The sequence below is a fragment of the Scleropages formosus genome, chromosome 13 (assembly GCF_900964775.1).
Source record: "Scleropages formosus chromosome 13, fSclFor1.1, whole genome shotgun sequence".
NCBI lineage: Eukaryota > Metazoa > Chordata > Actinopteri > Osteoglossiformes > Osteoglossidae > Scleropages > Scleropages formosus.
In genome coordinates this window covers 4366650-4391698 of record NC_041818.1, presented here as the reverse complement: position 1 = coordinate 4391698, position 25049 = coordinate 4366650, and the positions used below count along the sequence as shown (strand labels likewise).

Here is a 25049-nt window from a genome sequence, read left to right as displayed (position 1 = left end):
GATATGTCCCCAAATGATGGTGGTGACTGCATGATGTTTTTGCTTCCATTAATCCTGAGCTGTTGTTATGAGGGTCTTATCAAATGTATTATTGGGTTTTGTCTTCTTTGTACTTCTGTTGGTTAAATAGTCAGTTGTCTAAAACAGTGAACTTCTTCAGTTTTTTGAAACCAGTGCTGAGTCTGTCATGTTTGAAGATATACAATCGGTACAGCAGGAAGCAGATGGCATAGTGGTTAGCCATGCTACCTTTGTACTCAGAGGTGTCCCGTTCAAATACTACCTGAAATTACTAATTCAAATTAAATGGTAATAATCAAAGAAAAGTTAATAAAATTGTAAATAAAAGTCAGTATCAGTAAGTTAGAATGCTGCTTTGTGTGTATGTAGAGTTTGCATATTGTCACATGTTCACACAGGATTCCTCCAGGTGCTCTGATTTCCTCCTATAGTCCAAATGTGTTTTTCAGATGGACTGAACTCTAAATTGCCTGCTTGCTCTGTGTGGGTGTGTATCTGTGTGTGTGTGTGTGCATGTGTGTGAGTAGCTACCCTGAAATGATCTGGCATCCCCTCCAGGGTTCACTGTGCTTAGTCTAGTGCCATAAGCTTTCTTTTTGATTCCAGGACCGACTCTAGAGTGCCATGACCCTGCATTCAGATAAGCAGTTCTCGATAGTAAGTGGGTAAGAATTTAAAACTGCTAATTAGGCACCCCTATCTTTTGTCATGTCAGGGTTTCTCAAGGATTAAGTTCTAGGTTTTAAAACGCAAGTTCAGAACGTTTTCCACAGCTTGGAGCAGAAATACAGTGGAGAGCTGCAGGCTGTTTGTGATGACACAGTGAAAAGAAAACACAGGATGGGGCTTTGTAGAGTCAGATGCTGAAGAGGACACAAACAATTTGCCTGAGAACAAAGCGAAAGGATACATTTTGTGGGTGTCACCTCATTTCTGTGACAGCACAGCACCCATACCTTCCAAAACAAAAGGTAATGTGGGATCAGGGTGTCTATTCTAACCTATCTGATTACTTATCTAACCTATCTGTGTCAATTCTTGGGTTGTGGTGAAGCACTTTTTAAGTTCCTCAAAAGCTGGGCTTCTGAGTTCCAGCTAAGACACCGGGGTGCTCCATGAAGTACAGCTGTCAAGGGCACTACTATGCTACTAAAACCCTTGATAAAATACCTATAAAAGTTATCAAAATCCAATAACCTGTGTATTTCTTTTACTGACTCAGGTTGGGTCCAGGTGGCCATCACAGACACCTTTGGATTAATCTCAAAATCCTGGGGGCCCAGTACAAAACCAAGGCATTCCACCATGTCCCTATGGAACTGGAATTTCTTGCCCTTGACAAACAGCAGATTGTTCAATAACTATTTCAAGATGGGTGTGGTGGAGCAGTGGGTTTGGCTGGTGCCTCCTGTGTGGTGGGTCTGGGGTCCAAGTCCTGCTTGGGGTCCCTGGTGGTGGACTGGTATCCCGTCCAGGGTGTTTCTCCTCCCTCTTCAGCCTTGCGCCCTGTATTTCCGGGATAGGCTCCGGCTTGCCAAAATTCTGCTTGGGGCAAGTGGTTGTTGACATTGGGTATTTTAAGACTTCTCTTACATGGTTAAAATGTTCCTCCATGACATGTCTGCCTCTGCACTTGTCTTGCTTTCAACCTTATTTTAGAGGCATATGTGCTATGTAATATTAATGTTGCAATCACAAAACCAAATACTTTAGACACATCTGGAGGCTGTGGTTTTACTGGGTGATAGGCTTGTGAAAAACTGCTTTGATTGGCTTTCACTTCTAATGAATTCTTTGAATATTGCTATAAAAGGTGAGAAATGTTTCTCCAAGTCTTATGACACCACTGACAGCACAGTTGAGGATTTCCAAATTAATTTGATTAAAATAGCTGTTTTAAAAGTGCATACCTCAAGAACATCGGTGTTGCTGAAATTGAAATTCCACCGTTTAAACTGTGACACTTGATCACTGATCACTTTCCAGGATAATTTTTCCCTCCCTACTCTGGCCATTTTTAATTCTGTTACATCAAAGGAAACTGAGTGTAACTACAATAAAGAGGTTCAACTTAACCCTAATGTGAGATTGCAGAATGAATGTTTGTTATTTCAACTATCTTTATGTACAGTATCTACAGATCAAACCAAAGGGACAGTGCAGCCTTGTAACCCAAAAACAATCACAGACTTCTGTTCATCCATTTACATTTACATTTATTAATTTAGCAGATGCTTTTCTCCAAAGTGACATACATTTACAATCTAAGTCTATCTATCTAAGTCACCACACAAGGTATCTTGCAGGGTGGAGTCTGAGAAGAAAACAAAATAAGGTATTTTATCACATATCAAAATCTATACATAATAAAACGCCTTATTTTGTTTTCTTCCCAGCTCTAATTTGCTAGCCACCTTGTGTAGTAACTTGATTTTTCGAAACAGTAGTGATTCCTTTCTTGTCAACATTGTTCAACGAAAACATCTTTAGAATATTTGTCTTTTGGATCACTCTGATCATTCTGACCTGGTCTCCATGCTTGATCAGTAAATGTATTTGAAGAGCTGCACACCTTTTGGGGGGTGTAGTGACGCAGCAGGCTTGGCTGGGTCCTGCTCTCTGGTCGGTCTGGGGTTCGAATCCCACTTGGGGTACCTGGTGATGGGCTGGCACCCTGTCCTGGGTGTGTCCCCTCTTCTGCCAGCCTTGCACCCTTTGCTGCCAAGTTAGGCTTTGTGTGTGGGCATGCACAGCTTTTTAAATTGTATTATTTAAAATTAACTTTTGTTATTGTAACTCGTAGGGTAACACTTTTCTTGTATTGCCATTAAGTCATCACTTCTTATTCTTAAAGCTATACAAATCAGGTTTCTTACAATGATTTTGCTCCTAGAGCAGGTAGAGCCTTTCTTTAATCTCAAAGAGAAGGATCAACCCTGTAATTATCAAATAAAACCCCCTATAATAAATAGAACTACCAAATGCTCATCACTGCCTGTGCCTTTTTCATTGCAGTTGTTGGGTGGCTTCTGTTTTGTATCTGTACAACTATGGCATAATCACATCTTTCGATCCTACATTGTCTGTATTTATATCAAAGGAGGATTGGTATTTTTATTGGGGGGGAAAAAAAACTTTTGGAAATGCATTTTCAATTTTTTTATTAGTACAGGAAAAGTTAATCTGGGTTTCCCTTGCAGAAACAAGTGCTCAATGCTGAAAATTGGGCAGCAGGTAGGGGTTGGAGTTGCCTATTGGTGTGTGTGTGTGTGTGTGGTTGACGGATATATACCAATATTTGTTTGGTGCATATTTATACCACAGCCGTGGGTAGATGGATAAGGCCTTGCAAATTAATTAATAAATATAAAGTAAATGAATGAAAAAAACGTGGTAGGGATGTCACAGTGTGAGCATGTGATATTATCAAAGTTTCACATCTGTAACTTAAAAAAAAACTGGTGGTATGGTACATGCGGCATGAACCTTTGTATCTGGTTTAAACTGGAGCTCCGGAAACCACGAATCCATCCCACTTTGGGCCCTGTACTGAACACAGGCTCTGTACTGCTGCATTTTTGAGCAGATAAACTGACAGTGATGGATGGCTTTCATTTACTTCCGTAAAACAGTCAGCACTAGCACTCATAAACAAAGCTGATCTGTATTTGTGGCAGTTTATAAAACAAGTTATATAAAACATGGAAAATGACGTTGTAAGCTATCGCAATAATGTAAACCAGGATATCATATACGTCATTATGAAAAGTATGACAAACCTGAAGAAGGAAATCTGGTTTAGTTAAATTAGCACATATGGGTCTCTGTCATTGTCTGATGAAAATAAATACATTTAGATATATGTTCTAATAGCTGTGTTGCTGTTGTACATCATGTAACTGTACCCTAATGACCCTTCCATGGAATAGTAGAGTGTACTAAGGCATGAACTCGGTGTATAAGCATGTACAGCATTTCCTGTTTGGAGCTAGACACTTAGCCTGATTTTCTGGAATTCTGCCAGGGACACACATACAGTCACCATTCATACTCATAAAAATACATAAACAATAAAGAATACTGAAACAGCTCACTCATGATGTAGGGTTCTTGTGTTGTTGCACTAGCATATTGATGGTTCACCATTCATAAGTACTGTGTTTTACAGACATCATCAACAATGTAACACCAGACAAATACAAAAGCAGTTTTATGGTTAAATTCCTGCCTCAAGAGTAAACCAGCTGGTTGCCATCCTGAGGCTTGACAGCTTTGGTGAATCATCAAGCTCCCATAAGTTACTATCTGTATTGTCAGTGTTGTCTTTGCAGCACTGATAATTTAATTCTGCATCAAATCAAACCCCCAGACTCATTTGTTCTTTTAAATAGAATTGTTTTCCTTTTCTTGTTGTGGTTTAACACTACCCCCAGCTCTCTCCCCCATATTTATATCCTGTTTCTGTTTTGGTCTCACAGACCAGACCTCTTTTTCCATTCACTGCAGCATGAAAAATGCTCAGGACAACTTTCTAAAGATTTTTTTTAAATTTTTTTTTTAAACCAACACAGTTATGACTAGTTGCTAGAGAGGGAAAATATTGTACACATTTCTCTAACAGAAGAAAAGATAACTTATTTCCTTCATTAAGTTTGTGCAGGTCACTGGAAACCCAGTGCTGGGTGTCCCATATACATTTTTTTTTTCTCCAGTGTTTAGAAGCACAGGTGTTTGACACTGATATCTACCTGATCAGTGACCAGTCAGGTTTCGGGATGTCAACTGTGGTCCCACACTGCCAGCTGTGACACAGTCCTGACATTCGGCCAGTGAGCATCGTTTTCTCACGCTCTGACCAATCATCAGTCAGCCATCAACTGGCAGTCTCTCCATCAGCACTGGACCTGCTTTGCCTTTTTTAGACATGTGGGATTAGATTCCTACAAAAGCTCAGGAGACCTATCGAAAGGACTGCAGTGATTGATTTTGTGTGTTCAACTGATTTTCTAAGACTTCTGGGCACTGATAGTGCCTTTTTAGTTGTTGTTTTGGTATGTGTGCCTGTGCTTGCTGTGTGTATTGATGGCAATTTAATGAGCTCATTGGCACTGTACGGAATGCATGGGTGTTGTATGTCCAACTGAGGTAAAAGTTTGCGTAACTTGCCTTTAAAAGAGACTAGAGCAGGGGAATTTAATGACCAAAAACATAAAAGGAACTTATGCATTTTAATTTCAACAGTAAATGTTCTGATGGAACAAATGGAGTCTTGGTGCATGCCAAAGTAAAGCATTGTGCATGCTTGATTGTTTTTTTCCCCACCTACACCCCAGTGAGATGGGGAGGTCCAGGTCAGGAAACATGTAAAATAAATGTTTTTGAATTTAAACTTTTCCCCAATTATCCTGGATTTTCATGCTGTATGTTTAGAGGAATTTCTGAGACACACTGGTGGTTGCACAGGGAGTATAATGGGTGCATCTGTTTGGTCCTGTCCAGGCCATGGTGATATCCTGTTTGGACTACTGAAAATGTCTTCTGTCTGGTCTTCCAGCCATCAAGCCACTGTGTGAGTTGTGTTTAACCTTCCAGAGTGTTCCCATGTGCCTCCCCTCCCCTCATCTCTTTCCACGGGCTTCCTGTAGCTTCCTATTTTAACAGTGGTTATTGCCTACAGGATCTTCTCCCCAGAACCTATAGGATCTGATCACTCCCGGCAACCCAACAAGATTACTGTGTATCTCCACCTCAGGCTGCTTGCTCTTTTATAGAGTGCTATTCTCACAGTGTGACAGGGCGCTGAACACAGGATCAGAGGCATAATACAAAAAAAAGTTGGTATAACAAAGGAGGCCGAGATGGTCACGTGCAGTACTCGTGAGCAGGGGTTTAATTGAAGGGAAGGTGCGTCACTGGACAGAGGGACGGGGGAAAGGAGGCACAGGGAACTGGTGTCTGGAGGTAGTGCTCGGGATGAGGGTTCGGGGTTGGGGAGATGTTTTAGCTTGTGCTTCCTGACATCTCGGTGTCGTCTCCGGCGACGAGATCACACGTGGTCTCTCTCTCTTACTGGTCCGACTGAGGGAAGAAATAGAAGTCTTAATTAGACTCAGGTGCCGTTGCTCCACCCCACGCTCCGCCCGGCCTTCAGCCCGCCCCAGCGTGCTACAGTTGGCTATACAATAAATTACTAGACTAACTGTTTAACTATTAAAGCTGTAAGTAAGCCAACTGGCAACGGAGGAAAGATACAAAACACTCCAAACCAAAAGTTATGGGAAAAAAGAATGTCTGGGTTCCAAGTGCTAATGACTGCACAGCCCTCCTGGGCATTCTAAATTAAAAAAACCAACCAACCAACTTCAACAACCGCTTGTTCCAAGCAGGGTCATGGCAAGCCATATCCTATCCTGGAAACACAAGGTGCAAGGCTGAAGGGAGAGGGGAAACTCCTTGGATGGGACGCCGGTCCATCACAGAGCACCACTAGCAGGATGTGAACCACAGACCTGCCACGCAGCAGGCATTTACATTAGTATTTATTTACTTAGCAGATGCTTTTCACCAAAATGACTTCCAATGGATACTATGTAGTGTTATCAGCCCACACACCTTACTCACCAAGGTGACTTACACTGCTAGATACACTACTTACAGTGGGCCACTCATTTACATACATATACACACACACACACACACACACACACACACACACCTTCTGAACCGCTTGGCCCAGGCGGGGTCGTGGGGAGCCGGAGCCTACCCGGCAACGCAGGGCGTGGGGCCGGAGGGGGAGAGGACACACCCATGATGGGACGCTAGTCCGTCGCAAGGCACCCCAAGCGGGACTCAAACCCCAGACCCACTGGAGAGCAGGACCTGGTCCAACCCACTGCGCCACCACACCCCCCCAATCATTTACATTTACATTTACATTTACATTTATTCATTTAGCAGATGCTTTTGTCCAAAGCAATGTACATCTCAGCAAAATACAATTTGTGCATTACATAAAGAGAAAGCAACATGGCTGCAGACATGTGACTCTTAAGCAAACCTAGTTTGTTACCTTCCACCTAGTGCACCAATGTTCAACACAGGATAGGTGAATCCTGATAACCTCCTAGAATTTTTTATTTTTTTTAATATTAAGATACACAAACAATCACATAAAATGCCGGAGTAGCAGCTGTGTAAAGGCTTATCTGGGGATACTCATGAAGCTACGGTGCATGAACGTTTACACCAGCTGGAGAGATCGTGAGAGAAATGGGTCTGGAAAAGGTGAGTTTTCAGACCCTTCTTGAATGTTGACAGAGTTTCCACAGTTCTGAGTGAGAGGTCATTCTACCACAACAGAGCCAGAACCGAGAACCTCAGTGCTTTACCTTTTGTGCACGGGACCACCAAGTGAGCAGAAGTAGATGAGAGAAGGGGTCTGGCTGGGGTGTAGTGATTGATCAGGTCTTGTAAAAAGCTGGGAGCAGTTCTATTGATGCATTTGTAGACAATAACCAGGGTCTTGAATTTGATCTGGGCAGCTATAGGAAGTCAGTGCAGAGAAATGAGGAGAGGAGATAGGTGGGAACACTTTGCCAAATCAAACACAACTCATCCATATATCAGTGAAACACACTATCTCTGTGTCACTCACACACCATGGGGCAACCTGAAGTGGAAACCCACTCAGACATGTGGAGAATATGCAAACTCCACACAGACCGAGAGGGGATCAAACCCATGTCCTCTCATACCACTCAGCTACTGTGAGACAGCAGCATTACCTGCTGCACCACCACCACACCCCCCATTAAAAAAAAAAGACTTTTAAGTCAATTCATATCTATTTATAGAATTGTTACTAGATGTTGAAGTTATATATCCTCCTTGGCATGCAGTCATCAGCTTATGTCAACAGTGGGTGCTGACATCACAGTCAGCCTCTTCAGTTCTTGTCATGGCTAAAAGTGCTCAACAAGAAAGAAAGTAAGGGTTGTCTTCTGATGATATAACAAGATTAGAAAGTTTTATACTGAAAAAAAAAAACAACACAGCAAACAGGAAATTCATTGGTCATAGATACACCAGTGTGAAGTCTTAAAATCGGATTTTAAGGTTAAGACAGATGGGGCATTCCTTACAATAACTGACAGACTATTCCAAATTTTAGTCACCTTATAGCTAACGGCACAGCCTTTAAGATCTTATTGATCACAGGTGCTTAAAGATAACCAGCATCCAATGAACAAAGACAACATTCTGGAACATAAATCTATGATATCACTAAAGTAAGCCACAGCAATACCATTTATTGCCTTATAGGTCAAGAGTAAGACTATATAATCTATTCTAAACTTAACTGGAAGCCAGCGCTGGAACTTAAGAACGGGTGTTTTACTGGGTGAACTTCCTAGTTCTTCTGACAATTCTGGCAGCAACATTCTGTATTAACTGTAACCTGGAGACAATCTGGTACGGACAGCGTAATAACAGACAACCTGATAAGAGAGTTACAGTACTCCAACCTGCTCGAAAATAAAGCATCAACCAGTTTCTCAGAATCCTGCTTACATAAAAATCACTTTAATTTAGCTATAAAAATAAATAAAGACAATATTCCTCAGCTGAAGGAAGCACAACTTGTTTAATAAGCAACAAGACATTTAAAAGTACTGTCTGGATTATTTTTTTCTAAGTCAATCTGTTGTTGATGCACTTTTTCTTTTACCCTGGGTTGTACATCTGCTGAATGCCTAAAAGTACATTTAATGTAATGCATTGGGGCAGTGCTGGGTGGCCACTCGGGTCGGTGCACTTGGGGCAGCAGGCTGGGAAACGCCTTTGGAGACCTTCTAGGTCAAGCTGTCGGTCCCACCGACTCTCACTGACTCTGATTCCCTCGTTTAGCAGGATTTATCTTCCCAGGGGCCGGTCAGATTGGGGAGTTGGGCCGCAGTATCGAGATGTGAAATCGCCTGTGAAAAAATAAACATACCTCGCTCATCCACAAAAAAACGGAGAGAAAAGTTACGTAAGGGGGGGCCTGGGAGCCTGATACTTCTCATATCTTTGGAGCAGAGGAATGTGTAGGGGAGGAGACAGCTTCCTGGCCCTTTGACCTCCCCACCCTTTACTTGCCTTGAATGACACAGGTCAATTGATGGACGTCCTGTCCCACCATACATTGATCACTGTCTGGTTGGCCTGCACTTAACTAGGGCAGTAGGCTTTCTTACAGCTTTAATATCTGCATGGATACTGCAGTACTTTAATATATAGCCAACTCTCTATTTCTCTATTTGTCTTATGCCTTCGTTCAGTGCTCACTGTCACTGTGTGAGAAGAGTGCTCTATAAAAATAAATTGATTGAATTGAATTGAACAGTACTGTCACAATCATCATCTTCCTTATTTACACCTTTGATGATATAAACACCCGTATGTGGCACGCCGAGGTGGACGGGGAGGGGGGGCGGAGCGAGGGAAGGAGTTGCTGCAGCTGGGGCTCATTAAGAACCCTATTTCCACCCCTGTGTCTGACAGTGATAGAGAGAGACAGAGAAGGAAACGTAGAGCAGGAGCACGAGCTCGAGCACGGAGCAAGAGAGAATGACCCCCGCACCCATGCCCGAATAAGCCCGAAGACTCCCTGTCATACCCGTTCCTCCTTTTTCCTCCCCTTCCTTCCCCGTGATTGAGGATACTGTCAGTCTCTCTCAGAGCTCCAACAAACAGATGAGGAATCACACACCTGAGGTCTCTGGTGTCATTTGTCACACCATATTATTACTGTTGTTTTTGTTGTTGTTGTTCAACAGGACAATGGGTCCAGAATGTGGGTCACATCAACACAGAGAAACTGTCCATCAAAATATTGCAAATATGTCCACGTAGTATATAAGCAGGGCAGAAGGTTAAATTTCACAGGCGTGATCCCACCTAGAAGTTCCATAAGGGTGTCCAGACATTCATGATTTTGTCTTATTCTGGCTGTAATTAAATGAAAGGTTGGAAACAGGATCTGTGTCAGACATGAATAACTGGAAGAAACTCTCATTTCAGTCAGTGGCTGAAATGTAACTCCAGGCTCTCTTTGCTGATTGTGGACCATAACATCAGTTCTGTGTCAGTAGTTTTTCACACAAGCTCCACACCCTGCATCACCCTGACCTTCTTCTATGGGTCATTGCACCTATTATGGGGTAGACTTGGGATACCCAGAGACACATAGCCTCACACCTTAACCAGAAAGGAAACTGTAATTGGTAACACCCTAGTCAACAAAGTGATGGATTCGTACTTTCCAATGAGTACAGAGATGTGGTAACAGTAGTAACACATTTAAGAAAATGTGGGAGAGAAGCCTATATTCTCACATTTAAAGAAAAGCATTTGAAGCCCATCAGAAACTTAATTTAAACAAAACCAGAATCAGTTCAAGAGACACACCATGGCTGTTATACCCTTTTCGTCATTGTTATGTGTTGTATGATGGCTGTAATGCTGGTGCCTTGTTTCCTCAAGCCAAGACTTCAAATAGCAGTTTCTCAGTTGTTGCAGTATACATATTCATTTATGTAACAGTTTGCAGCTGGATTTTGCAAAACTTGATGTTGAAATCTTGTTCTGAAACACATTCCTAAGATTCAAGAACAACACACGAACATCTATGTCAAATGGATTTAACCAATATTTTGAAATGCATTACATGTTTTGAAAGATTTCCTACCTAGCTGCCAATTAAATGTATAGTGAATTTTTCCACTCATAACATAGGAACAGAATTTTTTGCCTGTTCACACACAGGGTCACAGAGCTTAACCCAGCAACTCAGGGCATAAGGCTGGAGGGAGAGGGGACACACCCAGGACAGGACACCAGTCCATCACAAGGCACTCCTAGCAGGACTTGAACCCCAGACCTACCGGAGAACAGGACCCAGTCCAACCCACTGTGCCACTGCAGGGCCACTGTGCCACCACAGGGCCACTGTGCCACTGTGCCACCGCCTGTTCATAAGTGCATTTCTACATATAATGCATAGATGGCTTTCACCAGCTGTTCAACTGGCTGATCATCAGGCATTTGGGGTCTAGTAGTTTGATATCATGTTTTGTCTTAGTTTTGCATAAATGTGGTTGAGTGTTTCAGTTTAGAGGGGTGCGGTGGTGCAGTGGGTTGGGCCACAGTCCTGCTCTCTGGTGGGTCTGGGGTTCGAGTCCCGCTTGGGGTGCCTTGTGGTGGACTGGTGTCCCGTCCTGGGTGTGTCCCCTCCCTCTCTGGCCTTATGCCCTGTGTTGCTGGGTGGGCTCCGGTTCCCCGTGACCCTGTATGGGACAAGCGGTTCTGAAAATGTGTGTGTGTGTGTGTGTGTGTGTGTTTCAGTTTAAGGTTTTGCAGTGAGTATACAGGTGATTTGCTCAGTGACCTTTCCCAAGCTACAGAACTCAGGGGCATCCCCTACTGACCAGGGTACAGATAGGCTAATGCACACACCAACAGACCCTGGCACAAGAGCTCCCTCTGCTGATAGGGGTGGCTCACGCTCACACACCCACAGATATGCTGGCACAGGCTTGGGGCAATAAAAGCTGGTTAGGACTGGTCCGGCAGCTGGATCTCTGCTGGTTGGAAAGAAAACGGCAAAAGCACATCTTGATTCCATTTCTCCACAGTCCTGCTTCCATCAAAGCCCCTGTGGACCTCAGTGAGTTAGAGGAGCGGGGCTTGCTGGGGGAGTTGCTTAGCCTCAAGACTGGAGTACATCCAGCTTGCTGATTTACATGGGTGAATCCCCTGTGGACCACTGAGCGAATATAAGCAAGAACATGAAGTTCTGCTGTAGCCAGCGAGCTAACAAGTTTAGGACATCAGAAGTGAAGTGGAAACAAAAAGGGTATCAGCAAAGGTAAGCTGCTTTATTGCCATTTTAAATAATGTTATGAGAAAGTGAGGATTAGTCTTAAACTGCAGATTCACAGAAACTAATTCAAAACATATATTAACTAAATTCAAATATTTCCAGGTGAAAACTTATTGAACTTTTCATTTTATGTGCACACTTTTCGGGTATCTACTAGGAGGCGTTAGTTTCCAGAGGTTGTTTCAAAGATGTTTTTTACGTTAGATAGATTTTTTTACATTAGATTACATTGAGATTTTTTTTTTCTCTAATTTATTCTTGTTACTGGATTACCACATGGCTTGTGGGGAATATAAGAAAAATCTATATTTTACTGAAACCTTACAGAAACATACAACAATGTGCTTCCATAGTGTCTTCAGAGGAAATTGCTTTTAATAATAAAGAATACTACTACAAAGGACATACTAATTTTAAATAAAAAGAAAATAGTTTCAGTTATATTTATCAGAATTATATACAACTTTATACTAGTTTATACCACACTGTTTTTTTCTAAACATAAGTGTCCAGGCCATTTTTTTTTTTTTAAAATTGTCCTTGGGATAAATATAACTTTCAGAAACATTTGCAACTCTTATAGGATGGTGGTTAGAGTGATAGCCTTTGGATTCAAAGATCACAGGTTCAAGCCTTACTTTTGGCTGTAGTACTCTTGAGCAAGGTACTTACCCTAAATTGCTCCAGTAAAATTACCCAACTGTCTAAATGGGTAAATAATTGTAATCTTAACATTATAAGTTGCCTTGGAGAAAAGCATCAGCTAAATGAATAAATGTAAATGTTATAGTGAGTAATACTGGAAACTAATCAGGATTGCTGTAAATCTCCATATCCTGCTCTCCATGTTCAACAGCAAACCATAGGAGCACCACAATATCTCAACAACAAATACACAGGAATGATAATACCTGCTATTCCAGGTATTCCACATTCACTTGATTTCGGGAGCAAGGCTGCCAAAAAGTCTCATAAGTGGCACTGAGAAGACACTCTGCAAAACAGCAACAGAAAACTATTGCATGTTTCAGTATTGAAGGTATGAACATTCAAAAGAAGCTTTAAAAGTGCTGAAACGTATCTCTCATTTTCCATCTCTTCATTTTTCCTCATTATATTGTGAACATGTGGGAAACACAGAGCCCGTGCTGCTCTTTCCCAGCCAACCATAAGTTTGCATTTGTACCCTCCTCCATTAACAGCAACCAGATGCTGGACTGCGCACATGTATACAGGGAGCTATTAAGTTAAAACAAGCTCAAGGACCATTTTCTCATATTGCTCTGCCCTCGGGTGTAATCTGAATTATAGGGGTGGTGAGTATGTGTTCCATCATTACTTTAGCTTTTAAAAAAAAAAAAAAAAAACAACTTGAACATTTTCTTCCTGGAGAAAATATTGCTGCCACACGCTATGTATTTGAAGTGTTATGTATTTAAAGACAGTTTGTCCTGTTTTTGCCTGCAGGTCTCAACTCACTCATTTGGGTCTGGAGGAGACATGGTTATGATGGCGGCTCTTCTTCCTGCCAACTTCTCCACAGTCAATGTCTCGGTGAACATTACAAGCAATGCCTCAGTGAACAGTACAACCAATGCTTCGTGCCACAACATCCTGCTCTCAGAGCATCAAAACAAGGTTATCCCCACCATCTACAGCATCATCTTCGCCCTAGGTTTTGTTGGGAATGGGCTTGTTGTTTTTGTGTTGTGCCAGAAGACCAGCCGAAAGACGGTGGCCAACACCTACATGCTGAGCCTGGCTGTCTCTGACCTGCTTTTCCTCCTGAGCCTCCCTTTCTGGGCAGTCTACTATTCCTTTGACTACGACTGGGTCTTTGGCCTGCTCATGTGCAAGCTCTGTGGCAGCCTGCTCTCACTAAACCTGTACGCCAGCATCTTCTTTATAACCTGCATGAGTGTGGACCGCTACCTGGCCATTGTACATCCCTTCCGGTGGCAGTACTGCCAGAGCCCGCGCCGGGCAGTGGTGGTCAGCAGCCTTGTGTGGACCACTGCCTGCTTTGCCACACTACCCACGATGGTGTTCCGGGACACCCACTATTTAAAGGAGCTGGGTGTCACAGCCTGCGTCATGCACTACCCCACACCCACCTGGTTTTCCACAATAGCTCTGATGAAATGCGTTCTGGGCTTCCTGCTGCCGTTTACCATTATTGCCTGCTGCTACTGTGCAATTGTCTGCCGTCTGCTTGAGGGTCCCAGGCTGAACAAAAGCTCCGACAACCTGGACCATGTCCTGCGGATGGTGGTGGCCGTGGTGGTGGCATTTTTCATCTGTTGGTTCCCCTTCCACATCCTGACTTTCCTAGATGCCTTGTCCAGCCTGGAGGTGCTGCGGATCTGCTGGATGAAGCAGAGGGTCACTGTCCTCCTCCCTTTCGCCCTGTGCTTGGGTTTCTCCAACAGTGCAATCAACCCTTTCCTCTATTGCTTTGTGGGCAACCACTTCAGGCAGCAGCTCAGTGGTCTCTACCAGGCCCAGATGTATAGCTTGTCCCAGAAGAGGGGTTCCATCAGCACCAGGCTCAGCTCTTTTTCCAGGAAACTTAGTGACCTCAAAGATCTTGGTCAGATGGAGACTGTGGAACAGCACAGCACCCCATGAGGAGCCATGCACTGCTTGTTTCCAGTTAAGTGGTTCACTGCCTTCTTGGGGTCATGCTTAGGGATCCCACTGGAGACTGGATGACTGGCTCTCTTTTTGGCATGTGGATTTCAATCCTTTAAATTCTTGCAGCCACTGGTCTGACTTTTGAATTTCAGATGGTTGCTCTGGACTGCTAAGGAAAGTGAGCACAAGATGCCAGAGAGGACTTAAACTCATTGGCAAATATTGCTTGTATGGATTTTCTGAAATGTGGCTTTTTTACTTTGTGTACATTTGGCCTTATGCATTTCTCAAGGTAAGATTTTTATTTTTTTTTGTAGCTTTTCTTGGAATTACACAACAAAGCAATATGATGAAAGAAATATTATTCAAACACTACTTTGAACACAAGTGTGAACAAACAGAAGACTACTATTTAATATTGCTTTACTAATATTACTTTATTGTGACTGCAGTTGAGGTGTTGTCTACTGTGCATAGTTTCTGTAATCAACAAACTTCACAAGGATTCAAACAGTGTTGTTATTCTACTATAAAGCTCATGTTGTATAAAACCAATGGAAAAATTTCCTTCACAAAGATTTCTATTACACATTAAAGGTCTGTGATCTTCTACAATGCATTTCATGAAACTATGTGTGTTGTATCATATCAACAAGTGTACAATCTACAAAATGTTTGTGTATGTATAGTGCTGCTTGAAAGAATGTGACCTCCTTGTGCAGATTTAGATTTTTCAAGTTCTGGATGGGACTTTGTAGAGTCAGATGCACTTCTAAGTTTTTTTTTTTTTTTTTTTAAATATATCTTTAAATATATTTTATGCAAGAATAAATACCATCCCCATTATGTTCACATACTTTCAGGCAGCACTCTGTGCATTTATATTTATAGCATTGGCATTATCGAACAAATATGTCATATACACAACATTTGTAACATGTGGAATTATTTTGATCTATACCTACAAAAACAGAGAATGCCATATTTACCCAACCAACGTCAACAACTGCTTGTCCCAGGTGGAGACCCCACAGGGCACAAGGGGGAGGGGAAACACCTGGACAGGATGCCAGTCCATCACAAGGCACCCCAAGCAGGACTCAAACCCCAGACTCGCCACACAGCAGGCACCGGCCAAATCCGCTTCAGTCATATTTACCATTACACACACATTTTCAGAACCGCTTGTCCCATACAGAGTCACAGGGAACCGGAGCCAACCCAGTAACACAGGGCGTAAGGCCGGAGGGGGAGGGGACACACCCAGGACGGGACGCCAGTCCATCGCAAGGCACCCCAAGCGGGACTCGAACCCCAGACCCACCGGCGAGCAGGACCCGGTCCAACCCACTGCACCACCGCACCCCCTTATTTACCATTAGGTTTAATCAAATGTTTTTTACACTTGAATCAAGGTCTGTAGTGTATTCAACCCTTAAGCACAAAGTCTTCCACTGGTCTCATGAAGGCAATTTGTAATTTTATAAATCTCTAGGATCATTGGAATTTTCTTTAGACTTTTGTTTTGACGGGACTTTATTTCTAGAGCTCTTATCACATTTTTTTCCTTCAAGGTAAGGATCAGAAAGGAAACAGTCTGCCACATATTGCAGCGACTCATGTCCTCTCAAGGATTTATTTTATTCACATACTGTTTTCATTACCTGGATGATATGACCCCATTTTCTAAACGAAACAACCTAATTAAAAGAAATAAGAGTATTAGGTCTGCAGGCCTGCCCCTGCTTGTTCTTGTGTGAAGTCAGATACAGATTAAAAATGCAAGTTAGATGTAAAATAGTACTTTTCTTCAGTGTCAACGGAGAACACTGTGAAGTGCCATTAATCTGACATGTCAGAAGGGTCCGAGATGTCTGTCCCCTTGTGAGATACAGGATGTAAAGCCCTGTGATCACAAATGGCTACAGCAGAACTTAATGACAGCAATCTTTCACAGCAGTTTTGGGGTTCACCTCAGGAACACTGGCAGCTCTTTCAAGGCAGAGCTCCATCTCACAGTAATATACAAAGTCACTCCAATGGATCACGCTTATCATAGTATTGCAACATATGGGATATTAAGAAGCCAGTGGAAAGGATCTTGAAATGTATTTGTTTCTGGTCTGCTTTTGCAACACACCACATTCTCTTCTGCCTGAGCATGAGCTTACTCTGATCCAAAGCCGCTATTATAATTGGGAGATTCTCTGCAATTTCTTGGGTGCATCATTTTTGGGGGTGCCAATATTCCTACTAAAATCAAAAAGTAAATTATAATCTTTGACAAAAAATTAAAAACCTTGCTTAATGAAAAAGAAAGTAGCTTTCTTTAATTAGAAAATTGAAGATAATCCACCTTCTCATATATTGTGTAAACAGCATATGTGGCATCGCTGTCACGGTTGTTGAAATGTTGTAACTTTGTAGGTAATGTTTTCTATTAAACAAACTGTCAGTCTATATCCATTAAATAGTATATATATCTATGTATTTATAACCTTAACAAACTTCATTCTGGAAAATAGGTTTAGCGTTCAGTCCATTTTGTCATTAAAGTATAAAACTGTGTTTATGGATACATTATGTTCACACGCATGTTACTATAAATAATTACACATAAAATACTTAGTTATGAATCTAAATTTTATTTTCCCTTCCTTAAGATCTGTATGAATCTATATCTGAAATAAAAATAATTTTCTGTTACCTATGTGTGTGTCTTTATTAAGTTAGAAACAGAAGTCATAGAGGACTGGATTAATTCTTCCATAAGAACTCTAAAGCACAACTTTGTCCCCCAATTATGGAACAATTATGGAAAGTCATCTTATGTCCAGAAGCGTAACAGGTTTCTGTTTGAAATTCTGAATCCATAAATGATTGCCATACCACTGTACTCATAGCACTATAATGCAACAGCTTTCAATACTCTGTACACCTGAAATTGCATTTGTTCAAAATGTGTTGTGGAAAACAACCACTGGATGCTGGAGGAGTTGGTCTGAGGCATCCTATTCCTGTAGCTTCAACCTAATAGGAGGAACAAAGATTTAGTGAAAAGTGCTTGAGTCCAGGGAGGGTGCAGTGGTGCGAGGGTGCAGTGGGTTGGACCGGGTCCTGCTCTCTAGTGGGTCTGGGGTTCGAGTCCTGCTTGGGGTGCCTTGCGGCAGACTGGTGTCCCGTCCTGGTTGTGTCCCTGTTCCCCCCTCTGGCCTTATGCCCTGTGTTGCTGGGTAGGCTCCAGTTCCCCGTGACCCTGTATGGGACAAGCAGTTCAGTGTGTATGCCCTTGAGTCTGTCTATATGGTGATATATATATATATATGGTGAAAACTGTCCATCCAGCCTGTCAGATCTGGGTTTATGATTGAGATAGGATGGTGTGGATTGTAATTTTTGGAAACATTTTAATGCTACAGATTATTTGAACACTGGTGCTAATTAGATTCTGGCCTTCATGTCTGCAGTGCATCCATATTTCAGTCTGGGAGTTCTTTCATTAGGATAATCCTTCATGCCACAAGACTTGGACTGTCCAGGGCAGATTCTGGGAATATGACACTAAATTCAGTTTACTGCTGTAGCCTGCCAAGTCACCATTTTTCAGTGCAGTCTTTGAGATGAAATATTAGGTGCTGTTCAGACAGAAGATTCACTGCCAGACACTTTTTAAATTTTGTATTATATATTATATATTTTTTGCTTTTTTGTATTCCCATTTTGTGGATTACCTTTCCTGTCCATTGGACCCATGGGTGAACCTGCAGGACAAGTTTATCTGGATGCTGTAAGAAGTGAGCATCTTTGGACTTCAGTGAGAGTAGCTTAATTTCTTTCTGCAAAACATGTGCAGCAAAATCCAATGAGGTTAAAGTTTGTGCATCCAGATTATTGTCCCTGGAAAATTTACTTTCCAAGAGGAGAAGAGAAACCATGACAGTCCATCCCAGAAGATTCTCAGAATCTGTGCCTGTAGGGAGGGTGAAGCATCCAGGGAACTTGAAATCTCTCCACCTTGATGTGCTAATACTCCATCAAGCACTGGAAATAGCTCCACATAGCAATTGCCAGTAAATTGTGGGACAGAGCAAAGTGGTAGTCTACATAACATACCTGCTACTGGAAGGGAGGCCATGTATCGGGGTACACCCATTGCAACCATGTGGTTGTGTGATGAATGGCTTCTGACACTGTAACAAGTCATATTCATGCATGTCAGAAGTTCACTGGAGAGCTGAGAGTAACACTCAAGTCTTTGCACCCAAAATGTCAAGTGTAATGTATACATCATGAATGACAGCTGGTCTTCCTTTCAGTCACGGCTGCAGATGGAAGCCTGTGCAGGCAATATGTTCTTATGAGAATCTCATTCAAATTAAATTAACTCCTTACTCCTTGAAATGATTCATTGAAAAAAATAATAATATGTATTTGTACTTTATAGACATGCCATACCATGCCTTTTTTTTTTTTTTCTTGACTGAGGTCTATGATGATATTTCCTGCCGAGTTATCTTGTTTCCTGCACAACACGTGCACAGTCATAACTTCTTTGGCAGTGCACACAGCTTGTCCTTGTGCATCAGAATACAATGGAGTCCCTGTCTATTTACCATGGGGCCATCAGCAGAGTGACTGGAGAGAGGCTTCTAAGTGCAAATGGAAAGGATGGCAGCTATTTAATACGCAACAGTGAAACTGTGCCTGGGGCTTATTGTCTTTGCGTTTTGTAAGTATCTCAAAATTATACCTTCAATCTGTCTATCCTATATTTTGTATGGGCAATAATGAAATTTAAAAAAAAAAAAAACCTTTCTTTTGTAGATATCTGTTTATATATATATATATATATATATATATATATACACACACACACCTGATGTAGCGTTTAACATTTTTCATACTTGTTGTATTTAGTAAAGATCATTTACATCATGCACACACACATTGCCTGAAATTGCTTGTCCTGAGGGGGGTCGCGGCAAGCTGGAGTCTAACCCAGCTCAACCTGAAATCCTCTTTCTTAGGGAAGTTAACGCAGGCAATTGGTAGCATAGTAGGTAGTGTTGCTGTCTTTGTATGCAGAAGTTGCAGGTTCAAATCCTGCTGTTAGCTGTAGGTTCCTTAGGCATAGTTGAACTATCTAGCTATAAAAAAAAAAAAAATGGGTAAATAGTTGTAAGTTACTTTGGGAAAAAATGTGTCAGCTACATGAACACATGCTCTTGGCAATCAAGTTTGTTTTATAAATATCAGCTACTAAAGAGTAGAAGCTTCAAGAAATTTCATTCTAGGATTTCCAGGCAAAGTATTTCAGGATTACCCTTGCTACTTACATTTATACTAAATAAACTAACAGTTGTCTTTTGGAATCTCCTGCACTTTGGCTTATAGGTTCAAAGGCTTTGTTTACACATACCGAGTGCGCCAGGTTGAAGGCGGGCTGTGGACTACAGAGGTGAGACATATTAAGTTTGAAACCCTCATGTCTCTCCCGCCATGTCATGTGGTATATGATGAGTGTGAGGCAGTGTCAGAGGTGTTGCTAAAGACTACACAGAAGCAGCTTCAGGTTGAACATCTGCAACACTTAGATCTGTAGATATGTGTTGCTGCAGATGACACCTCAGTAACGTTCTGCCTCAAAGTGTGCAAAAGCGGAACTTTTATCTCTTCTAATGTATTTTAAGATAGAAATGAGAGGGTTGCAGCACGGATTGTTCAGATTGTACCGTTTGTATTGCAGGCAGCCCCTGGTGTCCAAGAACGACTCTTTCGGAAGATCAAAAACTTAATAGCATACTTCCAGAAACCAGATAAAGGCATTGTAATACCCCTGCTTTACCCTATTCCTGTGGAAAGGACAGATACTGAAAGAAGGCCTGCAGTCCTAATGCACAGTAAATAAGACAAGCACATCTATCTCGTTCTGGAAACAAAGACTGAAATCCAAGAGGTTTTTAACCTCTTCCAGGCCATGGATCCCGCCAAGAATTTGACGAATGCTAAGGACACCTCACAGAAAAACATCCATAGATAAACTGAGAGAAAACAGAATTCAGCTGAATCTTGATTACTCCCAAACTGAATTATGTCATACATACATACACTCTAATATTTTAATTTTATTCCTAGCATTTTTTTAAGTTTAACGCTGTTATCCCCTGCTTAAAAACTGCAAAATGAAATTCTTATTTCTGCATTCCTCAGTGAACTAACCTAGAAATTAATTAGTCAAGAAGCAGTTATACCTGTTCCAATTCATATGCAATAATTACTTTGCATGTGACACAAGTGCCTCACAGCACCTGGGCTTCCGTGTGGAGGTTACATATTTTCCCCGTGTTTGACTGCGTTTCCTTTAGATGCTCTGGTTCCCTCCCACCGTAGTCCAAAAAACATGTGTTTCAGTAAGATAGGTGACTCCCAATTTGCCTGTAGTTTGTGAATGTGTGTGTGACTGTCCTGCAATCAACTGATATCCCATCCAGCATGTACCTTGCTTAGCCCTATGCCTCAAGGATAGACTCTGGACCCCTGAAACTCTGCATTAGAATAAGTAATTATTCATTGTAAAGGAATTATTTAGCAACTTATTGTTTAATGAAACAGCTATCTTTACATGCCAAAAGGAGGCGTTCCAGTCTTAAATGACCAAACAATAAATTAAAAAAAAAAAAATCCAGTTCAGTATCTGTTGCCCTAATGCAGAAAAACCTATATGGCAGTGCAAAGAAACAAAAACTATGTGGAAGGGAGATCAGTCCATTGCAGGATATTGCCATGCTCATGTTTATATACACTAAGGACAATTAGAGTCACCTGAAAAGGTAATACATGAATAAAAGGTGCAAGCATTTAAAGAAATATATTAATAATAACAATAATGTTCTCATGTTTATAATAGAATCTTTAAACTGTTTATATGTAAGATACTAAATGAGCTGACAGAAATGCATGTCCTGCTGCACCCTATGTTAGGGCAATTATGAATATGCTAGAATTTTCATGCTTCTGTAATAGATAGTAATAGCATACAAATATTTTTATTTTAGGGGGTGTGGTGGCGCAGTGGGTTGGACCGGGTCCTGCTCCCTGGTGAGTCTGGGGTTTGAGTCCTGCTTGGGGTGCCTTGCGTGGACTGGCGTCCCGTACTGGGTGTGTCCCCTCCCCCTCCGGCCTTATGCCCTGTGTTGCCGGGTAGGCTCTGGTTCCCCATGACCCCGTATGGGACAAGTGGTTCAGAAAAATGTATTTTTAATTTTAACTGAGAAATCCACTGATTGATATACGAGTTATGATTTAATAAGTAATGAAATCAGCTAGAAGAGGAAGTCAAAAAGCTACATCTTAACAATATAGCATGTTAATGTTATTGAGCTATAATTGATTTTACAACATTGCTGGTTTCTACAGTCTTTTTCCATTGTAGGCATTTTTATTCATTATATTAACATCAGTTTGAGACGTGAGTTGCCGGGTAGGCTCCGGTTCCCCGTGACCCTGTATGGGACAAGCGGTTCTGAAAATGTGTGTGTGTGTATTAACATCAGTGTTTCATGATTAAACAATACAATCCAAAATCAGGATTATATTTTTCAAACTAGACATACTGATAATGACAAATTTCTTTATAAGCATAAAACATAATGATATGTCTTCATCTGTTTTCATTTAGTAGTTCAAAAGTCTGTCAGTATAAGTATGACCTGTATTTGGTGTAATTAAAAGGCTGTTAATCATTCTGTACATCTCAGATACTGTCAACTTTATCTTAAATATTTGTACATTTCTTTCTGCATTATGTACAGTACTATATTTGTACATTTCTTTCTGCATTATGTACAGTACAATCTTTTGCCTTCAATTTATTACCATGGACTTTTCTCTGTATTGTGTACGTATTATATGTAACAGGACTCAGCTGAGACCCATGTAAGTTTGTGTTACACACAAAACATGATGGCACATAAACATGCTGGGTTTGCACATTTATTTTCCAAAGTTAAAAGTTCAAAGCACTTCCTCTTATTTAAAGTCTCACACTCAGTATATTGGTTTTCAATGTCTTTACAGCTATTGGCTGTGTGACAGACACATGCCTTTGAACCAAAAATTAGAATAGGGATTACAGCTTGCTGGTCAGCCATTCTGTGTGTGGTAACAAACAGCTGCAACCATCGGTTTGTGCCATTGCAAGGTAGAATTCACCAAAATGTACTCAATTTTAATACAAGAATAATAAAGGTTTGTGTTTTCTGCTTCAGATAGATGGATAGATAGATAGATAGATAGATAGATAGATAGATAGATAGATTTACAATACCATAACATACAGTATATTCAAAAAAATTGAAAGTAAACCATTCAAAACTATTGTGTCCACACAGCTATCATTTCAATTTGAAATTATGCCTATTAGAAGTTTTACAGAAGTCACACAGGATTATTTCTCATTAGACAATTTAATACTTAGAGACAATGAGAAAATAAATCAGTATACCCAAAAAAGGATACAAAATGAAAGCTAAATTTTTTCATCTGGAACAAAAGCCAAAAAACATCATATTTCACAAGCAGAATGAAACTTTTGTTTATATTCCTTACTCAAAGTGAAAGTCACGATGTCTCTTAACAGGGTTACGGTCAATAGATAGTGATACAGAAACTAATCCAATGGATCCCTGAAACAAGTTTCAAAAAATACAGACCATGCCACTACCAAGATAAAAGTCAATGCAGTTTAGTATTACACATTAAATTTGTCTCATAGCCAGGATGTATTTGCTTCCATGGTGATTCCTTAAAATAAGGTAAAATGTGAAGAATGTGATTCTGTTATCTCCAGGCTTCCGTGTTAGGAGGATGAGTCCAATAATCATCACCCAGAACATCTGGAAAGGATGCTGGCACAAGGTCCCCATGCGTAAAAGAACAAGCTAAAATGCTTCATCCCACTCAGTGCTGCTAAAGCCCAGATTTTCTGTGGACACAGATTTCTAAAAGAACTACTCAATTTAATATGCATCTAATTAGCTGTTAGCAATGTACACGCTTATAAAAAATGTTCCATTATGAAATAAAAACTGTATGAGTATATGGAAACTTGTTATAACTCCAAAAGGTAAAAATTCTATAATCTAATTTGTGGAAAATATGCAGCTTCTAAAGATAGAGGCCACTATGACCTGATATAGCAGGTGTCTACATTAAAAGCAGCTATGTTCAGCAGTTGGTACATAAAATCCTTAATGTGTTACACGCTACCTAATACTGACAAATTAGCCAAATGGGTTTTAAACTTATACCCTTTTGTTTGGCAGAAACTGCAGCCCTTTTTCATACTTACATTAGTTAATAAGTGCAATGTTGTCATTCTTAAAACAATACTTATTTGGAACCCGATCGAATATATATGTGTATGTCTGTATGCAATGCAGGTATGCATGGAAATTCCCCAAGTTATGGTTCTCGAGTTCCACAAGGTAGACGAGAAGCAGCCATTAATTATTTATTCTATTAATGTCTTTTTTCCTTCAATAAAAACTCACCCTCAGATACAAATCTAAAGAATTTGTAAAGGTGCAACAATATTTTTTCAGCATGAATATGTCACATAGACAGCTCATAAAAACAAAGATGCTAAATATTATTTTATATTTCAACATATTCATGGGTAGATTGTGTAAGTTTCTTCATGTCTATGTGCCACTTTGAAATCAAAATGACTTTCAACATCAAAGCCACATTTATTCATTTAGCTGATGCTTTTCTCCAAAGCAACTTACAATTACTTACCTATTCAGACAGCTAAGTAATTGTACTGGAACAATTCAGGAGAGGTGCTTTGTTCAGGGATATAGCTGGAGGTGGGGATTGACCCTGCAACCTTTGGGCCTAAAGGCAGTAACACTAACCACTATGCTACTAGCTGCTATACAGAACCTTTGAAAAAAACATAAACTGCTTTAACATTTTTTACAAAGGTGATGTAACATAAATTTCTAAAACAGTGGTGATTTAAAGAGCATCTAAGGACCTTATATTTGCAATGCCCCTCTGCTTTCATCCTCCCTAACTGAAAGTGTAAAAAGAAACCATTGTGATGATCCAGTGCTGACTGTGCACCTTAAACTGGTTCAGAACTGTGCTCTAGGACAGTCCTGCAATTATTCCATAAAAACATATTGCAAAAGATCATTTTCCTCACGTTCCCTATGCATCCTTCAAAGAAAACAAAGAAGTAATGACAGAACCAATGCTATAACAGTTACATGGCTTAGGTCGTGCACCAATTATGAGAAGTTTATTAATCTAGGTCAGAACAAAAAAAGCATTTAAAAAAGTTTACATGAGACACAATTTTAGTATGATGCCATATTTTCCACCTTGAGTCATTCTGAAATAATGATCAAGAAAATATACAATACAAACATGCACAAATTTTATCAGAGTAGCTTCTTGAGGGCCA

The 25049-nt window shown here is 40.8% G+C and overlaps 2 protein-coding genes across 2 annotated transcripts; both read left to right on the top strand.

Moving 5' to 3' along the window:
• Positions 1 to 11869: 11869 nt before the first annotated feature.
• LOC108925417 (type-2 angiotensin II receptor-like) lies at positions 11870 to 14923 on the top strand. The gene is made up of 2 exons (XM_018737315.2): positions 11870 to 11929; positions 13412 to 14923. The coding sequence occupies exon 2, from the start codon at positions 13445 to 13447 to the stop codon at positions 14570 to 14572; it is 1128 nt and encodes a 375-aa protein (XP_018592831.1). The 5' UTR covers positions 11870 to 11929; positions 13412 to 13444; the 3' UTR covers positions 14573 to 14923.
• A 4224-nt stretch (positions 14924 to 19147) lies between these two features.
• Positions 19148 to 21554, top strand: LOC108925419 (SH2 domain-containing protein 1A-like). The gene is made up of 3 exons (XM_018737317.2): positions 19148 to 19307; positions 19973 to 20036; positions 20325 to 21554. The coding sequence occupies exons 1-3, from the start codon at positions 19171 to 19173 to the stop codon at positions 20484 to 20486; spliced, it is 363 nt and encodes a 120-aa protein (XP_018592833.1). The 5' UTR covers positions 19148 to 19170; the 3' UTR covers positions 20487 to 21554.
• The last annotated feature ends 3495 nt before the right edge of the window (positions 21555 to 25049 follow it).

Bases quoted from the DNA above. Each gene is read 5' to 3' on its own strand.
- LOC108925419 (XM_018737317.2), top strand. From the start codon at position 19,171: ATGGAGTCCCTGTCTATTTACCATGGGGCCATCAGCAGAGTGACTGGA. The intron at 19,308-19,972 runs GTAAGTATCTCA...TTTGGCTTATAG, and splicing joins GCTTATTGTCTTTGCGTTTT to GTTCAAAGGCTTTGTTTACA. The intron at 20,037-20,324 runs GTGAGACATATT...TTTGTATTGCAG, and splicing joins GCGGGCTGTGGACTACAGAG to GCAGCCCCTGGTGTCCAAGA.
- LOC108925417 (XM_018737315.2), top strand. From the start codon at position 13,445: ATGGTTATGATGGCGGCTCTTCTTCCTGCCAACTTCTCCACAGTCAAT.